At 43.5% G+C, this 25,269-nt stretch overlaps 1 protein-coding gene across 2 annotated transcripts in view; it reads left to right on the top strand.

The window, feature by feature from the left end:
• TCEA1 (transcription elongation factor A1) overlaps nt 1–24,077 on the top strand; it is a 52,702-nt gene extending 28,625 nt beyond the window's left edge. For both annotated transcript variants that reach the window (XM_034762925.1, XM_034762926.1), the window contains exons 5-10: nt 1,545–1,693; nt 4,403–4,459; nt 5,977–6,131; nt 9,236–9,382; nt 11,152–11,223; nt 23,029–24,077. In XM_034762925.1, coding sequence (XP_034618816.1) covers nt 1,545–1,693; nt 4,403–4,459; nt 5,977–6,131; nt 9,236–9,382; nt 11,152–11,223; nt 23,029–23,037 — 589 coding nt within the window. In that variant the 3' untranslated portion in view covers nt 23,038–24,077. The remainder of the gene's footprint in view (nt 1–1,544; nt 1,694–4,402; nt 4,460–5,976; nt 6,132–9,235; nt 9,383–11,151; nt 11,224–23,028) is intronic.
• Nucleotides 24,078–25,269: the final 1,192 nt, after the last annotated feature.

Below are 25,269 nucleotides of genomic sequence, written 5' to 3'. Positions count from 1 at the left end.
TCCTAAGTGACATTGTCCCTATTATTGTGGAAGAATCCCTCCCAGGTATGCATGAGCATTCCCTTCCTTGCCTCTGCACTGGACAGGGCGATTGTTACCGACACATCCCTATTGGGTTGAGGAACCCATGTGGACAACCATACAGTACAAGGCACCTGGATATAACAAGAATTCAGGATGCACGTTAATTTTCTAGAGCTGTAAGCAGTTTGAAGGGCTTGCAAAGCCTTTCTCCTGTTCATTCAAAGTCACTATGCCCTCGTAATGTTGGAGAACATCACAACTGTCTTTTGCATCAATAGACAGGCAGGAGCGAGATCCTTCCCCTTGTGTGCAGAAGCAGTCAGTTTGTGGAACTGATGGTGTTAGCCATCAGATTACCCTGTTGGCAGTCTACTTCCCACAAAACCAGAATGTACTAACAGATTCAGCAGACTCTTGGCTGTCAGTATGGAGCAGGGTGTCGTGGGGTGTATGTACCCCACCTTGGCCCGGCAACAAAAGGGGTAATACAGGCATTGCTGGCCACTGCTGATTGGTATCCTCACAGCAGCTGGGAGGATAAAAAGGCTGGGAAGCAGAGGGGTGTGCAGCTACCAGGAGAGTGAACAGGCCGTAGAAAGGAACTTCTGTCAGTAAAGTGCTAAAGAGCCGCCCAGGGACAACACCCCAAAAAGGGATGAATGGACCAACAGACTGAAGAGCCTGCAGAGGCCCAGGGGATGGTAGGAAACAGCTAAGCACTGTCAGAATTGGTGAACCCTGATCCTGTTTGTCTATCTTGAGGGCCATGAGCTGGAACCTAGTTGAGTGAGTGGGCCAGGATTTCCCTACCAATCACTTGACGGACCTGAAATCCGAGAGGATTTTCCAGATTCTGGAGTACCAGGAATAGACTGACAGCCACGTTGAGCTGAGTGACCCAGTGACCACACCCTGCTTGGCCAGGAGGGGCACCATTGCATTGACATACCGCCTCACCCAGGGTCTCCCTTGGCCCCCCAAGTTGGGCTGTAGCTGGGCTTAGGACCCTGGGGGAGACCCCATACCCTATAGACTGGGCCCACTCCCTGTGCTATGCTGGACTTGGACATGCTGAGAGGCCACCACTTCGGGGCAGGGGAAAACATCCTGGTGGGGGCTAGTTCCCTTACAATGCAAATACTGTGGGGGACTGATCTGCATTTCTGCCCCTACATGTCATTCCTTGTAAACTGCATATGTTTGGGGGCTGGAGGCGTAAGTGGGGGCTGGAGTGGCTACTACAGCACAAGGGAGCCCAGAGGATCACTTGACCTGGGCACCCCCTTCAGTAAAATTCTTGTTGTACTCCATATCACATAGAAGCAAGTATTTCAAAGATCCTTTTTACTGAAGTTTAACAATGTCTATAGCTCTAAATAATTGCATAAATGTTATCTTTGCTCTGTTATGGGGATCTTGTTAATGAGATATAAAGATCAAACAAAATTTTTTTGATCTAGGGTGCAACACGTTGGAGAAGAGACATTTCATACCACTTTTCTGTTTTTAACCTACTTTAGCAGTTCCAGTAGCAACTCCAGCATCAGGAAAGAGGAGGCTAATGCTTCGTCAGATTCCTTCATCCCTTCTTTTCCTCGGGCTCCAAGTACTTCAGATTCTGTACGAGTGAAATGTAGAGAAATGCTGGCTGCTGCTCTCAAAACAGGAGGTGAGCTTTGTAGAACTTATTTACAGTATTGGATTTTGTTCTGTTTCTTCTTCCCGTGTATCCTAGCACTGATTGTCAGACCAGTCTGAATTCTGTACAACCAAGCCAGCTAGTCAGGTATAGGTTCATCCAGATTAGCATAACCCTGGCAACCTGGAAACATGCTGAGGTGCATTTCCTGCTCCAGCCCATCTGACTACTACTTTCCAACAGCAGAGAATCCTCTTCATGATACTAGCTAGCCATTACCTCCTTGTATCATCAATTTAATCTGTTTCCATGAAAGGTATTGTTTCAGTGGGTTTTTTTTGGAGGGGGGTGCGGGGGCGGGTGTACCACAGTGTCCCCCAGGGTCCTGTGACCTTTCAAATTCTGGTAGCCAGAAGCTCCGTTTCCATTTCAGTTGCAACTTAATTTTGTTACAGTACATCTGGCACTGGTGTTTTGATAATTTTAAATATGTCTAATTCTTTAAGTATCCAATCCATGACTGCTGTATTCTCTTCTTGTCCAGTTTTAGGCGTGTTAGCTTCTGTGTCTTTTGAGAGTTATAAAATTTGGAGGTGGACAAGACCTATGAATTGATCTATTCCATCTTGGTTTTAGTGCCAGGAGTTTTCTTACACCTTGGTGTTTTATACTGAAAAATAAGATTTTCATTAGTTCCTTTGGGAGATTATTCTGTAATCCAGTAGATCTCTCTGTCAAGGCTTTTGTTTTCCTGTGGTTCCTACATTTACCCTTAACTTCACCCCATTGCTCCTTTTTATTTATTATTTTCAAAATACAGAAATAACCTATACATTTTGTGCACATTAATCTGTACATCTCCATGAGATCCTCACAAAAAAGCTTCTCCTATTACTGCTCATATTTACACCCTTCAAATAACTGTACAGTTTCATGCTCCCATCCTTCTAAAGCTATCCTTTAGCCAAATTATATATATTTAACTCTGTTTTAAACTAAATTCAAAACTTATTCCAGAAATGTACATAGTCCCTTATCAGTGGGAATCAAATCTGTTAATCAGTAACCTTCTCTTTGGTTCAAACTGGCTTGTGTAGTGAAAAGGACAATAAACTTTTTATTTTATTTATTTTTTTATTTTTTTTAGGGATTTTTGAGCATGACAGTTTTTGTATGACGTTTGTTACTAAAGCACTACAAAGTGTAAGTGAGTGAAAATAGCAAATGGGATAATATTGAGAATATGTACAAAAAGATCAGTGTGCTAAAAGCAACATACGTATAGGTAGCTTGGATCCTTCCTGCTACTTTCTCTCTCCCTTCAGAAAATGGAGCCTGGGTCCCCTTTTCTTTGAGCCCTAGAGCAATGTTATATGTAGGCCGAAGTCCTGCCCTCAGGTTAACACTATCTCTCCCCTAGTAGGGCTCACTTTTCTAAATACCAAGTCATCCACTTTTTATACAGACTTACTTGCAGAGAGCAGCCAGAAGCAGTTAGACAAGGAGTAATGTTTTTCAGAAGTGTCTAAGTCCAGCTGGCAGTTAATGAAAGTTAAGATGCCTAACTGATTTAAATGCTTAGGTAAATGTAATTTAGTCTCCTAAATCACTTAGGTAACTTTGCAAATTTTATGCAATGTCAATTTAAATCACACTTGTCTTTGGAAACTTACCTAAAATTATTGCTACACTAATAGACTAATGAGTTATTTCTTCTCTTCAGTTTTCTTATGTTGAGCATTTTGACAGCATTTTGAGTGTAGGCATTTTCATTGTTTTTTCCCCATCAGTAATCAGTCATGTTCTGCTGTTTTTGTTGGCCTTTCACACAGCAAAAGGGGAGAACATTTTTTTTTTTTTAAAGTAGGAATATATGATTGTAAAACACAAAAATTGACATGGGCATTTGATAGATGTGGTACCTGAAACTATTTTTTTTTAACTTATTTTATGAAATTGACTTAATTTCTAGTTGATGGTGTTCTTTGATCTTTTTAAAATGCAAATGAAAGTGCGGAGAAGGAAGGTGGAAAACTTTGATAGTGTGCTTGCACTGTCTAGCCTGTCCTCTGTCAAATTGGGAAGTAAATGTTTCTTTTACTTTTTCTCTCAAATCTCTACTTAGAGATTTCTAAGATTGGGCATTTCAGGCTAAACTTTTCATGCTGTCTTTAGAGTTTAAGTATTTTACCTGTTTTATTTACCACTTTAAATTTCCTGTTTTATTGCACTTCAGTTTGTCCGCTTTCCTTATATTTTTAATGTCCATTAAGCAAATTTCTACAACTTAATTACTGATTCTGTTGTCGTTAACACTAATTGAATGTACCCATGCTATCTTGAGAGTGAATTTTATCACAGATGTTGAAGTGATAGTTCAGTCTTTTCTTTCAGAGTAGAGATTGGCAGTTGTCAAACTGAGTAGAATCTTCAAGACTTAACTGATAACACAAAAGCTCTTTGTACAGTACCTGCATCTACAGTTTAGCTCCTGATTAAATAAGATTTTAGGCCATTGCTTTTCTATCAATCTTGTCTTCTTTACTTTTTGTGTACTGTGCAAAATAATGAGCTAATAAGGTTTTGCTACCATAAAAGTATATAGTGCACTATTTTCTGAAAATGCATATTATGGTTGTGGCATAACTTACGCTTTCCAGGATTCCCAATGGGTACTTGAGCTGCTAAGGAAATCTGATGTCCACTTAATGTTAATAATCAAACTTTTCTTTTGTTCAGATGACTACATTGCTATTGGTGCTGATGAGGAAGAGCTGGGATCTCAGATTGAAGAAGATATCCTTTGTGGTATATCTAAGTGCTCTAGAATTAGTATTTGCTGATGGATTTATATTGTTGTTTAAATAAAAAAAAAAAAATGGTTTGGTCCATATAATGAACATTGATTTTTATTCAGTAGGAAAATACTCATTTTGTTCAATACAGCAGTGTGAAAGTTTTTAGTGTGAGAAGCGATTCTCACAATTTATGAGCATTAAATTACACACAGAACTCTTTTTAATACAAGCACTGGCAGCCGTTGCTAAGAAAGGTATTGATCAACAGCGTAAAGAGTAGGTTTAGCAGAATTTTGTTGTCAGATGCTACCGGTGTGGTGCTTCTGCTTTCTCCTGTTGATATCACTCGGCTGCGTGCGTGTGTTCCCTCTGTGTGCTGCCCCAGCTCTGCACAGATAGCTGACACAGCAAACCCGACGAGAACCCCCAATAACCACAGAGTCTAGTAAGATGCAAAGTCACTTCGACTAGGTTTAGTGCGATCTCGGACACAATGGCAGTTCCCCGTAGATTACTTAGCCTACTGGGCATACTATGCGAAAGTGCCTCTTGGCAAGGACCCGGCTCAGTGGCGGGACTTTCCACTGCCCCCATGGCCGGACAAAGACACCATCCCAGGGATAGATTTTTATACACTCCTGACGTATTAAGGTGCAACCCCTTCACGTAGTAAGGTACAACCCCTCTACGTAGTAAGGTGCCGCCTCTCACCTTGTACGTGTTGGTTCGATCAAAACAACTCTATTCATCATTTTACCCTTTTGCCCCTGTCATTGGGATGGGTCGGCCTGTTCCATGTTATCTGTGGAATGTTCCCGTATGGTATGTCTTGGTACCATGTTTATACTTTAACTTTGCTAGGTGAATATATATTTATGCAACATCAGCCCTTTCCTTGCCAGCTTCTGTGAGCAGGGCCTGCCTCTGGCTCACAGCTTAACTTTGCTTTATGTTAGCAAAGTCTTGACCATTACTTTAGTTCAGGCCTCAGGCCTCATACTGGGCCTCTGATACCAAGGTTTATATCTCAAGGCCTCCTCTTACTACAAATTTTATTTCTATTTTTTGTAATTTCGGTAGATAGTATAGATGTTTGCTTGTAAGTATTTTTATCTATTTAAATTTTCACAGTTGTGGGAAATTGGGGAAGGTAAGATAATTATTTAATGACCATAGACATTGAGATTCAAACTTTAGTTTTCTAACGATTAAAACACAAATTGTCAACATCACATGTTAAAATACACAAAGTAAATATCTTTAAATAAAACTAATACATTCTCAAGCGGTATTTTTTATCACCGTGCTGATCTGTATGTTTCTGTTATTATTGATGGAAATATTTTTCGTCTGTCTGTGTGTATATGGTAAAATCGATGTTTACTGACATTTACTGATAAAAATCTAATCCTGCCAGGCCTGTGTAAACTTGGGCAAACATTTGCAAAGCAATGAAGTACTATATTGTGTTCTGCATATTACTTGTTGATGATGTGTTCCTTAAGTCCTAAGCACCTATATATCAAGAATTGAAAAACACTGACATGAAATACAAAAATAGGGTACGAAGTAGAATAGCAAATCTCAAGGACACAAAGAACCCTAATCTAAGAAAAAATGTATTATGTGGGAACATACCTCCAGACAGGTTTGCCAAAATGACAGCAGAGGTAAGTAAATATTAGGTCTTGTAACTTTTATTATTCTGTTTGACTTAACTGTAGAAACCATCAACATTCTTATACTTTGTATCTTCACACTCTCATAAGCATAGACACTTAAGACAAACCACAATTATCAGCAGTATGGCGGCTTGCAGATTGAGAGATAGTGCGGTAATTCTAAAAGTTGTGATGCCTGAATAAGGCAAGAGGCAGATAGAATGTCCCTGAGGGTGCTTCAGGGAGAAAGCTTAGAAATAGAATGTGCTGCATTTAAAAAAAAAATGCAGTCTGTACCAGCAACAACCTTCAAATTAGGGGAGGTGAACTGGGGTTCTGCCAGTGACCCCAGGCTAACAAGTTGTGGCCCTTTTGGGTGCACTGTATCATCAGTATTAAACAGTACGGCCTTTGTATTTGGCATTTTGACTACTTCTAAGCTAGGTATATCATCCCGATTTTTATAGGTCAGTCTCCTTTCTTTGTGGCAGTGAGACCCTTTGGAGGTATTTTTAGTACTATTTAAAATTTCTGTTAATTTTAAAATTTGTGGTTAGTTTATCATACTGCAAACACGTCGTAGTACCCAAGTATATTTATTTTTTTAACAAAAAGACAAAATAAGAGGGTAAGAATAAGCTAGCTAAATGGACTAATTAAGATAATAAAATGAGATCCTGCTATTAAAGAAAAGCAAACTAAATTTAAACTATAACAATGGATATTTAAAACGAGGATTAAGCACTGATTGTTTTTAAATGTTTTTAAAAATGCCTTTGAAAGAAACTTGACTAGGTATGCTCTGTGTTTTACTACAAAGAAGGAGGAACGCAGGATGTACAGATCACTAAAATGTCACTGGCACAATATTTAGGGAAAACTTTTAAAACTGACTAAATTCATACTTGTATTTGACAAAATACTAAAAATCTTATTAGAAAAAGGAATTGGGATGGCTTACCATCTGAAGACAAAGTTAAAACTTGGTAAAAGTGGAATTTACTGCAGAATTGTTAATAGGAAGGACAGAACCTCTCTAGCTAACTTCCCAAGTTAACTTTTGATACTGAAAGGCTTAAAAAGGGAAATGTGCATTGGAAATTTGACTGAAAACAAACAGAAAACAAAGTGTACCCCTGTCCAGTCTAATAACTGCTAAGTGCAGTAGCTTAAACAATCCTACTTAACAACCCTATTTTGTACCTTTTTTTAATAAGGTTCAGGGAAACGACCATAGAAGTTGATGCAACAATTTATGCTGACTTAAAATGTTTGAGTACAGGGTTTTATGAAAAATGTTGGTGATCCAAAATAGATTTAGGAAGTGAATATGAAAATAATTGGAGAGGAGAATATGCGGCTTGTGCCTGAGGAAGATTAAACGAAATTTCCTAGGGTCAGTGCCTTTGTGTAGTTTCTACAGAGGCAGCAACAATGAACTTGATTACACAAAATTAGAGGTAACGATAAAAACAAAAACAGAATTAATAAGAGCTTAGACCTGCTTTGTAATTGTGTCGGCATTTTTAAATTCTTGTTGTGCTCAAACAGGCAAAGAAAAAAAAGATTGGAACTAGATCAGAAGCTAAGCTATTTATACAGGTCATAAGTAATGGTGAGCTTTGTTCTTCAAGAGAAAAATGGTCTGGGCATATAGACAAGTATACTTGGGGTGGCAGACCAGTACATGTGTATAAAGAGAATCAGGTGGCATTTTGATTCTATGGGGTTCTATTTTGTTCTGATAATTGTATTTATATAAAAGTAACGCTTCAGGGTCAATCATTATTTGGATTTTAAATTCATTTCAGACTAAAAAGATTTTGAGTGGCTAAATATCTGTAAAGAGAGCTGATGTGGAGGAGATAGGTATTTAATCTAGAGCAGTGTTAAGTGAACTGCTACATCCCATGCAGATACTGGGACAGTGGAAAAATTAGGAATGCTCATTCCTGCATACAAAACATTAAGAAAGTATGGAGCACCCAACTGATCAAGTAAACTGAAGTGAAAACAATTAACTGGTATCCAGAGTAGAATATTTTTAAAGAAACAGCATAAATTACGTGCTTAAAATCTTTAACATCTCATCTTTTAAAGCTTGAGCTAGCAAGTGTGAAGTTTTGGACTTATTTTACGAAATGCTTTACATAAAGGGCAGTTTGTATAAAACAGGAACATACATAATTAAAACTGATTTTGAAGCCCTATTGTGCAATATCTGGCGAGACTTTCCTTAGAGAGAGCTGCCTCGCTTAGGCCCTGTTACAGTTTAAAAACCCTGTCTGGTGTCTAGAACCCTGAAAAAGCTTTAAAAAAATTAACAGAAGTTAGAAATGAAAGCCAATGAACAAGCATCAGATAATTTTTGATCATTACAATACTAAGCTAAATTTGAATCATGAACTGGAGGCAGAAGGTTTCAGTTCTCATTATCAAACAATGCTATGTTATAAGAGTAAATTAGAATTATGCAGATATTCATTTCTTGTTAAGAGAGGACAACTGTGCAAAACTGTTTGCACTGTGAGTGTTTCATGGTGGAAATAAACTTTTGGTTATGCAAAAACAAAAATAGTGAGTTTAAATTTTTCACAACCAGAAAATTGCACAAGGTTACATTCCTGGGGACCTTTCTCTACTGCCTTTTCTTCTTTACCCCTACACTAACTAGTGTCTTCACTTAGCCTTTCTGATAGTCACTGGTCAGACATGTTTTGCATGCAAATATTTTTGCAAGTTTGGTAGTTATGTAACTTCTGACGTTTCACCAACAGTATAAAGGAATGAAGAAATGTTTTAACTTTAGGTAGCATCTTTGGCAAACTTAGTGGAATTTGTGCTAACTAAAATTGAAGCTTATTCAGTGTGAGTTTAGCAAAGATAAAAGATCCAAGATTCATAGAATGATTTTGCTGCTTGATAGGATAGGTATTCCTGGATTTAAAAACAAAACCCTATCTTCAATACGATTATATACATTTTCAAAATGAAATTTGCTAGGTTGATATATACAGTGGTCATACTAGCAATAGTGTATCAAAACTGTAAGAGGAGACATCCCAACGGCAAATTGAGAATGTTATGGTAGACAGTCTCTTTGTCCATAACAGGAGATGGCAAGTGATGAGCTGAAAGAGATGCGCAAAAATCTGACCAAAGAAGCTATCAGAGAGCATCAGATGGCTAAGACAGGAGGCACCCAGACTGACCTGTTTACATGTGGCAAATGTAAAAAGAAGAATTGCACTTACACACAGGTACATAATCATTCTTGTTGTTCCCTTTTGTCTTGTCAAGACTGAATCTCAATTTTAAGGAAATTTTCTTTTTCTTTTTTTTTTAAAGAATTTTTGTTTCAGCATTTTGTAACTTGATAATTGAAGAAAATTGTCATTTATAATATAGCAGTATTTGAGTTGCTTTTAAACATTTCTTGGTTCATTAGCCTAAAGCAAATTAATATTCTGCTCTTAGAGAAATAGCGGTTAAACATTGGCGCAAAAAAAAAGCCTCTTTTTTACAACCAATTATGAACAGTGAATTTGTATTTCCAAAGATTCTTATTTCTGTTGGTATTTCATAGATTTGTATATGCTTCTATGGAGAAAATAATCATCTTATTACTTTGATACTCTTTCCTCTATCCTTCAACTTGATGTAACTAGAAGTACTCTTCCTAGAAATCAGCAGTTAAGTCCAACATTAATTAAACTCTTTCCAAGGATGTATTAGAAATTCCTTAACATTGACCAGTATTTTTTTCCCCATTTCAGCAATTCTTTGCTAGACTTTCTTTTCTAGCTATTTTTTAAATTGTGATGTGTGGGAGATTAACTGATATAACTAGTGTTTCAGTGTGTTTTGAAATATCTGTGTATTTGGGTGGCGATGGCAAATGTAATATGTTGAAAACCTCTGAATATTAACATGAATGTTAACATTAATTATGATTTTATTAAAATAGGGCCTGATTTTACAAGCCTTCTGTTCATGCAACTCCCACTAATTTAATTAGGAGTTGTATGCAAAAAGCTTGCAAATCAAGTCCATATTGATTTCAGTAATGCTGCAGTGCATACCTTTGAGCTTAATAAGCTAAGTTTATGCTTCTAGTATTTTGATGTAAAATGTTTTGATGTAAACACTTACAGTCAAAATGTCTGAATCTTTATACCACCTCATCATAAGTATATTTATGTAAATCTGTGCAGAATGTGCAATTGCTACTTCCATAAAAACAAAACTCAAAAATATTTGCACAGTTCTACATTGATCTTCATTATTGAAATGGATACTTTTAGTTCTTAAATCAGCCAAACAAAGGGGTTTCCCTATGGGTGTGTTGGCACAGATGTTTTATTACCTTTTTTCTGTAAATGCAAAATGAAATAGTCATGATTATTTTGTAAAAAATCTGGTAATTCCAATTTGTTAGCTGTTTGTCTAGTTTGTACTCTCGTGTGTTCACAATTGACTTGGTGCTTAGATTTTAACTCATCTAGGTTCATTTCACATGTGAGGGTGTAACCATTTTGTGGGCTGGAGTAGGTTGTGGGGGCTGAGAATCTGCATTCTTAAGAAGCAACAGAGGGTCCTGTGGCACCTTTAAGACTAACAGAAGTATTGGGAGCATAAGGTTTCGTGGGTAAGAACCTCACTTCTTCAGATGCAAGTGAGGTGAGGTTCTTACCCACGAAAGCTTATGCTCCCAATACTTCTGTTAGTCTTAAAGGTGCCACAGGACCCTCTGTTGCTTTTTACAGATTCAGACTAACACGGCTACCCCTCTGATACTTGCATTCTTAAGCTTTATAAAGACACTTAAAATGGAATGTTGAAGCATTCTTATACAATGGATTTCAAATATGGTAACTTCTTAAATCACATATTTGGATAGATCTTGTGGTAATTTTATTTAGGATATATGGATTTTAATTTAGCATTGAGTAACTTTACATTGAACAGAAGTGAAATAATTGAACAGGATCATGGTGATAACACTTTTCTTTCCTTCCCTTTACTGTAGGTTCAGACCCGCAGTGCTGATGAACCTATGACAACATTTGTTGTCTGTAACGAATGTGGAAACCGATGGAAGGTAAAGCTTTTGTTCTCTTCTGTATATTGTGTAGCAGATGATCAAATTTCAAGTTTACTTTTTTGATTACAGAAAACCTATTGAGTTGTTAATCTTTTATTTTTCTTCTCAAACCAGTTTGATAAATTGTAGATATTGCCAAATACTTTTAAGTGAGAAATAGATTTGGAGGAGAAACTTTTATAGTTTGCAATTTTCAAGCCATCCAGTTATCTATGTCCATTAAATCAGTTTTCATATTTCCCTGTAGTCTTGTTTTGTCTTTCAGGTTTTGTTAAGGCTTACTGTAGTGTAAAATGAAGTGTACAGGATTTGTAAGCACTTAGAACAGGTAGAATTTTAATCCAGAAGGATGTGGAGGAAAGCAAGATGAAACTATTTGATCTAGACAGTCATTTGTGTAACTCAGGATAGATTCTCAAATAGGATTCAGTAATATCACTTCTAAACCAGAAGTTCAGCTAGAGTCCAAAATGTTGCCGTACTGTGCAATGAATACTGTTGTTCATTTATTTTAATTTTTTTGTTTATATTTAATATAAAAAATCACAGTGGACCAAGCTCTGCAATTTACTATAATGTCCTGGATCAGTGCCAAAAAAGCACTGCTGGTCTTAGGAGCCGGTGACTGTTCGGGTCAAACACGTTATGAACAAATAGGATTAGAAATAAATACACTGGAAAGCAAAGGTCCCAAGCTTTCCAACAGTGTGTAGCATTCATTTTTCAAGTATGTGTCAGTGTGGATCCCGCTCTAGGTGTGCATGAACCTCTGCACATTAGACTGGATTTTTCTGAATATCCATGTCCCTCAGGGTTGCACATACACTCTGTGGCTCCTCATGGTCCTGTATGAGGGCATAAAAGGTGAGGTGGCTGCGTCCCTCCTTGAATTACTTATTGCCACCTGTGGCAACAAGATGGAACCTAGCTGGTGTTCAACCTGCTAGACTTCTCAAAACATTCCTTCAGATCTTCTGAGATTCTTCAAAACCATCTTCATTTTCTTACGCTAGTCTGTTTTTAGTGCTTGTCAAATAGAAAGCTGCTTGCAACCCCTTTCCCCCCACCTGCACGTGTGAACGCACACTCCCTGACCCCCACTGAACAATAACTTGGTATAGTGGACTCAGACCCTACAATCTTCAAGTCTGGTCCATTCTGTGACGGTCTAATTCCTCTGAAAGTTTGACCAAGCAGATGTGTGCTCTACTTGGGAGAGTCTTGCTGTCTACGCAGGTGCTCAGTCTGCCTCTCCTCTGAAAGAGCCTACAAATCAAGGGGTGCAAGGCTGAAGCTTCATATTCCAGATCAATCTGTGAAAGTGCCATTAAACACAGAAGAGCTGAATTTGAAGATCCCTTTAATGGTCAAGCCTACATCCAACTGACAGGCAGGTGATGCTGAAGACCTCAGCAGAGAAAGTGGTGCCAAAGCCAGGCCTGGCATCGGCATCAACATCAGCACTAGTACCATGTCTAGCACTGAAGCCTATCAGCAGGCCCAACATCACAGTTGACACCTCAGAGGTTGAAACGGTGCTGAAAGAGGCCACTCTGAATGGTGGGGAATGAGCTCTGTGATCTCTCATAAAGAGGGGTACAGGAAGATGTCAGAAGGCAAATCATACCTTGCATCAAAGATGTGCAGAAAGGAGCTGACTGTGGTGCAGTATGGCTCTGGTACCGGACATACCCCACCCCCATTATATTAATTCTAGCATCGATAATACAGGCTTAGAGCACACACAAGCCTTGAGAGAGACATTTGCACTGACATAGTCCTCAGAGCAGATAACTCTGAATCAGTGCTGCCTGTGGAAGTGTACTCCTCACGATCCCCAGGTGTTTCCTTTTCTCTGACATCCAGCAGAGATGATTTGTTGCTGAGGTCTATGAGCAGTAACATCATTTAGAAACCAGAGGTTCTTTACAGACCCCAATCATAGGCATGCTGGGATTGGCACTAGCACAACCAGCAACCAGCCAGCCCTCTGTGCACATACAAAATATTACTGTGGCCCTATTGGGGCTTTTGGGGCCCACCTTCTCAGGCCTGTAAGAGTCAGTTACTGTCTTTGCAGAAGAAGGAGGAGGTGCCTTTCTCCTGCAGCTTCACTAGCAAGACCCCGGTCACATGCAGAGACATGACAGCGGGAGGCCAAATGACCCCTTTTGCTATCGAACAGCACCTTATTGTTGTCCCGGGAAAGACAGTAGCTTTGGTGCTGATACAGGCACTGGACAACTTCAAGAGCTGGGTGCAGGTCATGGACACTTTGGAGATTGAGATGCTTGATCATCCCCACTCTGCCTAGAGGTGGTTGAGTCCTGGGAATGGTGCCATCACCCCCAAGTGACTCCTACTACCAAGAAAATGCCTACTAGAGGTCAGGAACAACCTGGTAGACTTCTAAGCAAGAACATGGTAACCAGTCACAAGTGGTCAATGGAAATCCATCCTAGACCCAATATTTCACCAGTGTGTTATTCTCATCTGTTTGCCATGGCAGACAGTGTCAAATGAGGACGTCTGTTCTAAGGGAGGTACAGGCCCCAGTTCCCTTCTGGACACCTTTCTGCTTGGTGGTTCTCAAGTACTTTTTGCGTGTCTTTGCACCAATCCCCAGGATCATATCCAAGATTCGACAAGACAAAACTACTTTCACTGATTTCCCCTACTGGTCAAGGCAGTTTTGGCCATCTGATCTGTAGATGTCCAGTCAGCCAACCCACCCTCCCCATTTTCCTTCCCCCCCACGCACACATGCACATCTTCCCATGGGTTTGGACATAGTATCACAGAACCAGGGTCAAACTTAGACCCACAGTCACTGCATCAGATGGTCTGGATGTAGGCTGTTTGAACAAGGACTGACAGACTGCTTCCTGCAGGCCCAGGAGATCCTTTTACAGGGTCAGAAACTCTCCAATAGGAAGACTTACTCCTTGATGTGGAAAAGATTTTTCTTATGGGCAGTTGAGGCCTTAAGACCAAGGATTCTAGTCTTAGTGCTCCTCCTGAAGAAAGCATGACTAGCTAGTAGCTCCTTCAAAGTCCACCTTGTAGCAATATCAGTATGCCGCACTCAGATATAGGCACGCTTGGTCTTTTCACATCCTTTGGAATTGAAATCTCTCCAGAACCTTCTCCATACTTGCCCTCCAGTTAAAGACCCTGCTGTCATGTGGAAGCTTAATGAGGTTCTCTTATAGCTGGAGCTCTATCAAATTCACAGCTATGAAAAACACATCATGGACCATGAAATCTGCCCCCCCCCCATGAAATCTGGTGTTTTGTTTGCTTTTACCCTATACTATGCAGATTTCATAGGGGAGACCAGCGTTTCTTAAATTGGGGGCCCTGACCGAAAAGGGAGTTTCAGGGTGGTCACAAAGTTATTTGGGGGGGCGGGGGGGAGGGTCAACCGTATTGCCACCCTTACTTTTGTGCTGCCTTCAGAGCTGAGCAGCCAAAGAGCGGCGGCTATTGGCCGGGCGCCCAGTTCTGAAGGCACTGCCCTGCCAGCAGCAGCGCAGATGTAAAGGTGGCAATACTGTACCATTCTGGGTGGCCAAATAGTGGCAGCTGCTGCCTGAGGGCAAGCAACAGCACAGAAGTAAGGGTGGCAATACCATACTATGCCATATTTATTTCTGCGCTGCTGCTGGCAGCAGCTCTGCCTTCAGAGCTGGGCTCCTGGCCAGCAGCCACCACTGGCCTGCTTCAGAAATATACTGATCTCTGAGATCTGTAAGACAGCCTTGTGGAGCAAGCCCGCTGACCTTTTTTGAAACATATGCACTTGACATGGCTGCCAGGGCAGATGCCAAGTTCAGAAGAGCAGTACGCCAATACCTGTTTGACTGATACAGCCGAGATTCTTCACTTCCAGAATCTGGAGAAAATACTCCTCCCAGTCACCTACAGTGGGATCCACATTGACACATACTCAAAGAAGAAAGCAAGTTTACTGTCCCTACAGTAACTGTAGTTCTTTGAGAAATTGTAGCCAGTGTGGATCCCACATCCCACCCTTTATCACCAATTTTTCAGAGTCCTCAGCTACACAAACTTTGAATTGTGAGGGGAATGAAGGAGGGTCACCACCTCCCTGTTCTGTATGCCCTCCTATGGGAGCCCAAGGAAGCCAAGGGTGCATACGTGACCCTGATGGACACTGCTATTCCAAAAAATTCTAGTCTTACGTACATGAGACACATGCACACTTAGAGTGGGATCACACTGACTACAAAATTGCAAAACTGAAGTTGATCTGTAGGAGTTGAGAGTGTGGGGGAGCACAACTCCTCTTCCTCTGCTTAGTATCCTCTAAATGGCTTGTGGGAGCCCCATACCCATACGCTTTCCCCTCCTCCTTTTCTGGCCATGTGAGGGCTTGCACCAGGTAGTGCAAGAAAAAAGATGCTCCAGAGTTTAGGGCATTATCTTGGGACTCTGGAGACCAAGGTTCAATACTTCCCTCTGCCACAGACTTCCTCTGTGATCTTTGGCAAGTCACTTAGCCTGTCTGTGCCTCAGTTCCCCTTCTGCAAAATGGGGATAACACCACTTCCCTACCTTGCAAGGGGTGCTGTGAAGATAAATTCATTAAAGATTGTGAGACAGTCAGATACTACAGTAATGGGGGCCATAAAAGTACCTTACCTAAACTGATGGATATGAAATGGGAACAGAGGAGGAGCTGGTGCCCACCAGCGGGGAGTTTTGCAAAGCTCCCAAACTTCCTAGCAGTAGGTGTAGCCGCTGAAGGAGGAAGAGGAGAGACATAGCCAGGAGCTCCCTTTAATTGCACTCCTGTGCAGAGACCTGATCACCTTTTAGATTTTTCTCCATTTCAGTGGGGAGGGCAAGAAGACCTGTTGCTGCAAGATCACGGGTGGGTAGTGGGGGAAGGGTTGGTGAGAGAGCTCTGGAATTGACTTACACAAATTCTTGTATTTTGGAAGATTATTTCAAAAATTTCTGATGAGCTACAATGGCCCAGTATAGTGAAGACAATACTATAATTAGGAGAAAAAAAGATCTTTCTTTACATAATTGGGCCATTGTACAGTGAATTGTGAATATCAGACTTCTGTTTTTCCCCTAATTCTTATATTTTCTTCACCATATTAGGCTGTTGTAGTACCCCAGAAGTGTATATTGTTTCCATGCTAAAAATGTCAGCAGAAGAAAATTGGGAAAATGCCAGGGAAAAGCTTCCTTTGTTTTGTGCACCTTTCTGAAGTTTTATAAAGTAAACCTATATTTTTGCCCTTTTATTTAATGTTAGGTCAAACCCACACTTCTTCTTCGAGTGCTTGCTCATATCCATTCCATTAGGTGTGCGCGCGCTGCGTGCACGATCGTCGGAGAATTTTCTACCCTAGCAACACCGGCGGGTCGGCTGTGGAGCCCCCTAGAGTGGCGCCTTCATGGCGCTGAATATATACCCCAGCCGACCCGGCGCCCCCTCAGTTCCTTCTTACCGCCCCTGACGGTCGTTGGAACTGTGGAGCGCGGCGTAGCTGTTCTCCACTCTCCCTAGCTTATCCAGTTATTCACAGTTATAGTTATAGTTCTAGTTGTTTATAGTTATATAGTTGTTTATTCACTTGTTTATAGTTGTTATATAGTTAAAAGGGGATTAAGGGGGTTGTCTCCCCCTTTTTTCCCCGGCCGCGTGGCCGGGCTCATGCCCAAGGCTCCCGGCTTCAAACAGTGCGCCTCCTGCGCTAAGCCTATGCCAACAAGCGATCCGCACGACTCGTGTCTGACGTGCCTGGGAGAGTCCCATCAAACAGATAAGTGCAAGATCTGTAAGGCCTTCAGACCGAGGACCAAGAAGGAGCGGGACTTTCAACTCCGACAACTCCTTATGGAGGCGGCACTTAGCCCGGACGCTCCATCGGCGCGCCAGGCCCCGGCACCTAGCACCTCGGTGCGCAGTGCCCAGGCGGCACCGACCATGCCGACCACGTCGGACAAGCCTCCGCGGCACCGGACCTCATCGGCACCGCACTCACAGCAAGTGCCTCGGCGCCGTTCATTATCCCCGGGACATAAAAAATCCCATAAAGCGGGGACCTCAGTGCCGAAGACGCCAGCTCCCCCGGTGCCGGGGGTAGAGCCGCGTCCACCTGTGGAGCACCGAAAACAGGTGCCTCCAGCACCGTCGACTCCGGCTCCGAACCCGTTGAGTCCGGTGTAGACAGATTCACCACCGAGACCGGCGGTGATACAGTGCCTCCCGTCGACACCGGAGACCTTCGCGACGGCGAGAGACTTGATCGCCCTCACGGAGCCGGCACCGCCCCAACCACCGGCACCGTCGGCACCGTTGACTCGCCCGGTCCAATCTAGGGGAAAACCTGCCTTGATGCGCCCTCCATCGCAAGGGCTGGAACCACGGCACCGGTCCAGGTCCCGAAGCAGGTCCCCACGCCGCTCGCAGTCCCGGCGCCGGATATCACCTCGGCACCGGTCGCACTCGCGGCCAAGATCATCGCGGCACCGCTCTACATCTCGGCACCGTTATGATCGTCGGCACCGATCGACGTCGAGACGTAGCTCTCGGCACCGGTACGATCGACGTTCGACGTCGAGAGGCCGCTCCCGGCACCGGGCCTACTCCAGGTCATCATCTCGATCCAGGTCCGACTCCCGGCACCGGCGAGGTCATCGGCACCGATCGCGATCTCGGCACCGATCGCCGGCACCGCGTACAGATAGAACATCTCTAGACCGGCACCGTACGGCACCATATCCCACGGGATTCGTCTCGGCGCAGTCGGCACCGCCATGGCCATCGAGATTGGTGTCTCGCTCCTCTGAGGACTTGCCAAGATCGGCATACCCCCCTCAAGGGCAAACCGGGGACCAAGATTTAGACCATTGGCAAGAGGGAGCAGAGGACCCGGACCATGGCCCATCTCACTGGTTGTTCTGGACCCCGTGGGCATACCACCAGGCGCAAGGGGCTCCAACAACCTCTCGCTCGGGTCACTCTGATACAAGGGCCCCAGAGTCCACCATCTCTCGCCCTCCTCCAGGGGGCATGGAGGCCTCTGTATCTGCACCACCTGACGTCCCGGACCCAAGGGCAGGTGATGCTCCGACCCAGGAACAGGGAGACCAGGATCCTCCCTTGGATCCCTTACCACCAGAGGCATCTTCCTCTTCCTCTCCAGATGAGGCAGTGGCAGGCACGTCGTGTACAGGTCCACCCCCAATAGATCTTCGGGCTCATCAGGACCTGCTACGTAGGATGGCCCGTAACATGGACCTACAGACGGAGGAGATAGTGGAGGTGCAGGACCCCATTGTAAATATCCTCGCGGCGGATGTCCCATCAAGAGTGGCGTTGCCCCTGATCCGCACGATCCAGGCGAACGCAACTACGATATGGCAAACCCCTGCCTCTATCCCACCTACAGCGAGAGGGGTGGAAAGAAAGTACTTTGTCCCTTCCAAAGACTACGAGTACTTGTATACCCATCCCCAGCCGTGTTCACTGGTGGTGTCATCAGTGAATGCAAGGGAGCGCCACGGTCAACAAGCCGCAGCGCCCAAATCAAAGGAGGCTAAGCGACTTGATTTGTCTGGCCGTAAAGTTTATTCAGCTGGAGGGCTGCAACTTAGAGCGGCTAACCAGCAGGCGCTCCTGAGCCGCTACAACTTTAATTCCTGGAACTCTATGGGGAAGTTCAAGGAATTGGTTCCCCAAGAGTCCAGGGAAGAGTTTGGGGCCTTGATTGAGGAAGGTAAGAAGGTGGCTCGGACCTCCTTACAGGCCTCCTTGGACATAGCGGACTCGGCCGCGAGAACCCTGGCCGCAGGTATCGCTATGCGAAGGACCTCCTGGCTCCAAGTTTCGGGTTTGCCCCCTGAATTACAGCAAACCCTACAGGATTTGCCCTTTGAAGGACAGGGGTTGTTCTCGGAGAAGACGGACTCTCGACTGCAGAGCCTCAAGGACTCCAGGACAATCATGCGCTCCCTGGGGATGCATGTTGCGGGTCCCCAACGCAGACCATTTAGGCCCCAGCCTCAACGTTTTTACCCCCCTCCACCTCGTCAGAGACAGGACCCTGCCAGAAGGCGAGGGCGAGGTGGTAGGAGAAGATGGGCTGGCCCTCAACCCGGTCAGAACCAGGGGCCACCAAGACCACCTTCAGGTCCTAGACAGAACTTTTGAAGGTGCGGTCGAGGACGGCGCCCCAGTCATCCCCCAGGATCCAGCCCCCTCCTTTCGGGATCGCCTCTCCCACTTCCACCGTGCTTGGTCCCTTATAACTTCGGACCGTTGGGTCCTCCGCACGGTGGAGAGGGGATACGCTATCCAGTTTTCTTCTATCCCCCCCTCCTACCCCCCTTCCCCGTCCCTCTTCAGGGACCCTTCTCACGAGCAACTTCTTATACAGGAGGTTTCTACGCTCCTGGCCATGGGGGGCCATAGAGGAGGTTCCGATAGAGTTAAGGGGCAGGGGATTTTATTCCCGTTACTTCCTGATCCCCAAGTCCAAAGGAGGTCTGCGACCCATCTTGGACTTGCGCGGACTCAACAAATTCGTAGTAAAGTTGAAGTTCCGCATGGTTTCTTTGGGGGCCATTATCCCTTCCCTCGATCCTGGAGACTGGTTCGCCGCCCTCGACATGAAAGACGCTTACTTTCATATCGCAATTTACCCGCCTCACAGACGCTTCCTGCGATTCGTGGTAAGCAGAGTGCACTATCAATTTGCAGTCCTTCCCTTCGGCCTATCCTCGGCCCCAAGAGTGTTCACGAAATGTATGGCTGTCGTGGCAGCGTACCTTCGTCGACAAGGGATACAGGTGTTCCCGTACCTAGACGACTGGTTGGTACGCGGTCGCACCAAAGAGCAAGTTCGAGCTCATGTCCACATAATAGTGCACACATTCAACAAGTTGGGCATCCTTCTCAACAAGGACAAATCCACTCTAGAACCTACCCAGAGAATAGAATTCATCGGCGCAGTCCTAGACTCCAGACGTGCACAAGCCATCCTGCCAGACAACCGCTTTTGTACCATCACGAGCCTCATTCAAGGGCTCAGGGCCTTCCCAACTACCACGGTGAGGTCGTGCCTCACCCTACTGGGTCACATGGCTTCCTGCACGTACGTAACCAGGCATGCCAGACTTCGGCTTCGCCCACTCCAGACCTGGGTGTCATCGATATACCGCCCACATCGAGACAGCCTGAACATGGTGGTCACGATCCCGAACTCGATCCTGTCCTCCCTCACGTGGTGGCTAGATCACAATGTGGTTTGCGAGGGGATGCCATTTCACGCACCACAACCCTCTCTGCAACTGGTTACAGACGCTTCATCTCTGGGTTGGGGCGCCCACCTCAACGAACACCATACGCAGGGCCTGTGGACTGCATCCCAGTTAGCCCTGCACATCAATGTTCGGGAACTGATGGCGGTACGCCTGGCGTGCCAGGCATTTCTCAATCTCCTACGTGGCCGTTCTGTGTTAGTTCTCATCGACAACACCACGGCCATGTTTTATATCAACAAGCAAGGAGGAGCACGTTCGTCAATTCTATGCCAAGAGGCCATTCGCCTGTGGGACTTCTGCATCGCCCACTCAATCCATCTCACGGCATCGTTCCTCCCTGGAGTCCAGAACACTTTAGCGGACTGACTCAGCAGGTCTTTTCAGACGCACGAGTGGTCCGTCCGTCCGGACATCATACATTCCATCTTCCAGAAGTGGGGGTTTCCCCAGATAGACCTGTTTGCATCTCGAGACAACAGGAAGTGCCACGTGTTCTGCTCCCTACAAGGTCGAGCTCTGGGCTCCCTCTCGGATGCGTTTCTCCTTCCCTGGAAAGACCACCTGTTTTATGCCTTCCCTCCGTTTCCTCTGGTCCACAAGGTACTGCTCAAATTGCGCAGAGACCAGGCACGGGTAATTCTGATCGCTCCAGCGTGGCCGAGACAACATTGGTACACCACACTGTTGGAACTCTCGATTCGGACACCGATCCCGCTTCCGTTATGTCCGGATCTCATCTCTCAGGACCACGGCCGACTGCGTCACCCCGACCTGCATTCTCTTCACCTCACGGCGTGGCTGCTCCATGGTTCTCCCAGACAGAACAACAATGCTCACTATCGGTCCAACAGATTCTGTTGAGCAGTAGGAAGCCATCAACACGAGCCACGTATCTGGCCAAGTGGAAGCGGTTCTCCTGTTGGTGCGAACAACGAACCACGTCCCCGTTACAGGCACCTATTCCTCTCATATTGGAATATCTCCTCTCCCTAAAACAGCAAGGGTTGGCGATATCTTCAATTAGAGTTCACCTGGCCGCTATATCAGCCTTTCACCCAGGGGAACTCGCGTCCTCGGTATTCTCTAACCCGATGGTCGTTAGATTCCTCAAGGGCTTAGACCGGACGTACCCACAACAACGTCAGCCCGTCCCGACGTGGGACCTTAACCTGGTTCTCTCCAAGCTCACAGGTCCACCATTTGAGCCACTGGCCACCTGCTCACTTTTGTACCTATCCTGGAAGACAGCCTTCCTCGTAGCCATCACCTCAGCAAGGCGCGTTTCTGAACTCAGGGCGCTTACATCCGAGCCCCCTTATACAGTTTTCCATAAGGATAAAGTGCAGCTTCGTCCACATCCTGCCTTTCTCCCTAAGGTGGTTTCTCCATTTCATATCAACCAGGATATATTTCTCCCGGTCTTTCATCCTAAACCACATGCTACTCGCCAGGATCAACGTTTGCATTCTCTGGACGTACGCAGGGCCCTGGCTTTCTATATTGACCGCACAAGGCACTTTAGAAAGACGACGCAACTCTTCGTTGCAGTGGCCGACCGAATGAAAGGCTCACCGGTCTCCTCACAACGCCTATCCTCCTGGATTACGTCTTGCATCCGGACTTGCTATGACCTGGCAGGTGTCTCAGCACCGCACCTCACCGCTCACTCCACGAGGGCCCAAGCTTCCTCGACTGCTTTCCTGGCACATGTTCCGATACAGGACATTTGTAGAGCGGCGGTTTGGTCATCAGTCCACACGTTTACAGCTCACTATGCACTAGTGCAACAGTCCAGGGATGATGCTGCATTCGGATCAGCGGTTTTGCACACAGCAATGTCTCACTCCGACCCCACCACCTAAGTTGGGCTTGGGAGTCACCTAATGGAATGGATATGAGCAAGCACTCGAAGAAGAAAAGACGGTTACTCACCGTTGTAACTGTTGTTCTTCAAGATGTGTTGCTCATATCCATTCCAAACCCGCCCCCCGTCCCCACTGTCGGAGTAGCCGACAAGAAGGAACTGAGGGGGCGCCGGGTCGGCTGGGGTATATATTCAGCGCCATGAAGGCGCCACTCTAGGGGGCTCCACAGCCGACCCGCCGGTGTTGCTAGGGTAGAAAATTCTCCGACGATCGTGCACGCGGCGCGCGCACACCTAATGGAATGGATATGAGCAACACATCTCGAAGAACAACAGTTACAACGGTGAGTAACCGTCTTTTCAAGGTATTTAATAACCTGTCACATCTAGAAATTCTTTCATACCAATACAAATGGCTTCAAGACCAAATACACTTTTCTCTGCACTCACTGTGGGCAAGTGAACAGAAAAAGGATTTTCAAACCCTGTAAAGATTCTTGAATGTAAGCAAATGCTGTGACTAATAATTACCACATCTTAGAGCAGTGCCGTCTTCTCTTCCTTCTTGCAAAGAATTAGAAATAAGCTGTATGCAGATACCTCATAAAATATTTCTTTTCTTTTGACAGTTCTGTTAGAAGAAACAACTGTCAAGACACCTGGACCAGTATGAAAGAGGATTTTGTAATTAGCTTTAAGAACTAGGCCAGGCATGTAGGTTCCTGCAAACAAAAAACCTTTTTTTTTTTTTTTTTTTTTAAAAAGCAGCATACATCCCTGGAGTTAACCTTTGGTTTTTGACACAACTTCCTTAAATGCTTTCCTATAGTTAATAGTCAGTAGGGCCCGGATGCTCAATTGTACGGTGTATGTTTAAAATATTTTTTCATTTTTATAAGTAAGTTGACATTAAACTTTTATCAATAAACTTTTGGTAACTGAATTGTTTTTCTTAACTATGTGAACAATGTACTGTATATTTTTTTACAGTCTCAAACATACCCACCAGACATATTTTACCTCTGAACTATCTTAAAAATGTATGAATGAAATTTGTATTTGTTTCTTATTGGCATATTCCCACTAATTTTGTGGGGAGGAAGGACAACTAACTTCATTTTAATTATACCAAATCTGCAGTGGTATCTAAATTGCAACTTGTTGGCTCTGTCTGGTTTGTACATACCATTTATGAATTAATGCTTAAATTCTGATCATGAAGTTTGGAACTTTGTTAATGGATCTATTGACCTCTTCTGTTACAATGCTTGGATAAGTTTGCTTATGTAACCAGCATTGATCAGTCCGATTTATTGTATTGCCCTAAAGCCTGTATATTACTACCACTAGATTTTATTTCTGGAGAAATGACTTAAATAGTTTGTTTAAATTTGATTTAATTGGTTTGTTTTGCTTATGTGTTTGATACCAGAGCTCATTTTAGACTTTGTAAATGAGCAAAGACATTTTGTGGCAGGCTGTTTAAATGGCGGTCAGTAACCGGTTGATAAAAAGATAAACTGGTTGGGGAATTAATATTACTTTACATCAATTCATATAAATGGCATTAGTTTCCTGTGAACTGCTAATGAACTTTATTTTGATATGTAGAATCATTGATGCCAATGATCAAACCAGAGACCAGAATAAATCATTAAAATTATGGTCTTTCACCATCCAGGATGATAGAAAGATTTGTTTTATTAGAATCTGTTTTTTGACAGGGCACCTTTTAAAACACTTTGCAAATGCTATTTAGCAAAGAGCCAGCATGATTAGAGGACTTAAGATTCTTGCATTTTTGGCAACCTCTATATTTATATTTATCTAAGCTCTGGGGTGGGGAAGGTCTGTCCAATCAGTTCGTGAGGAATTTGTGGGTAGCTGTAGTATGTAAATCCATTTAGTTTCTGGAGAATAAACTCCTTAACTGGAATGGTCAGACAGAATTTTTCTTTTGCTGATTTGCTCTGTAATGGTAGAGACATGGTTTCAAATGAGGCAGGGTTAAAATTCTGAAAACACTTAAGCTGTGAGACCCAAAAAAGAGTTTGCTAAATACTTTAAGTTTGCATTACAAATCAAACTATTTCCTATTGAAAGAGAAAAATAGTCTATTCTTTTGGAAGGGAAAATAAATGTGGATAAGAATTTAGCTTGTTATAGACACATCTGCTTTTAAAAAAGGAGGAAATTATTCAAATGTTTCAAAGGTTATTGCATAATTTTATGGAAAGAATTTGGATTCTACTTGTTAGATATTTCTGCTCTAATTCAGAAAGATATTTTTAAAATTAAACTGACTTGAAAAGTGAACAGAATAATCTACAATTTAAAACTTAGCAGGACTGTTTTAATTATGTATCTGAAAATAACTTGAAAATTGTAAGTTGCCTTAGACAACAGCAAAATGACTTTAATTATAGATGTTTAGTGTCCGTGTGTCTGTCCTTTGTTTTTGGGCATTTCTGAAAGGACAAGTCTAACAAATTGTATTAAGCAAATGTAGTCTTTGTGACTTCGGTGCCAGCTGGACTTTGACAGCAGTGGAAATCTCAGTTAGTTACAGAACAGGCACAGCGTGGTGTGTACGAAGTTCCTCACGTTCTGTCTACCCTCAACCTATGTCTACCCTTACATGAAAGGATAGCTTCCCTTGATACAATAATAATTCACTTTCCGTGCCTGCTCATTTTTGTGACACTTTCCACAGGAAATCCGCAAATCACTAAAGCCTGTATCACAGTTCAGAGTCTTGTGAGAACTGGAATGAGATATTCTTCATCTAAAGCCACAGCCAGTAGGTAGTAACAGTTTCCGGTACAAGATCCTACAGCTACTTGGGCAAAACTCCCATTGGCTACAATGGG

This window comes from Trachemys scripta, chromosome 2 (assembly GCF_013100865.1).
Source record: "Trachemys scripta elegans isolate TJP31775 chromosome 2, CAS_Tse_1.0, whole genome shotgun sequence".
Taxonomy (NCBI): Eukaryota; Metazoa; Chordata; order Testudines; family Emydidae; genus Trachemys; species Trachemys scripta.
Note: the sequence above shows the minus strand (reverse complement) of the source record. Positions and strands in the feature narration are given on the sequence as shown.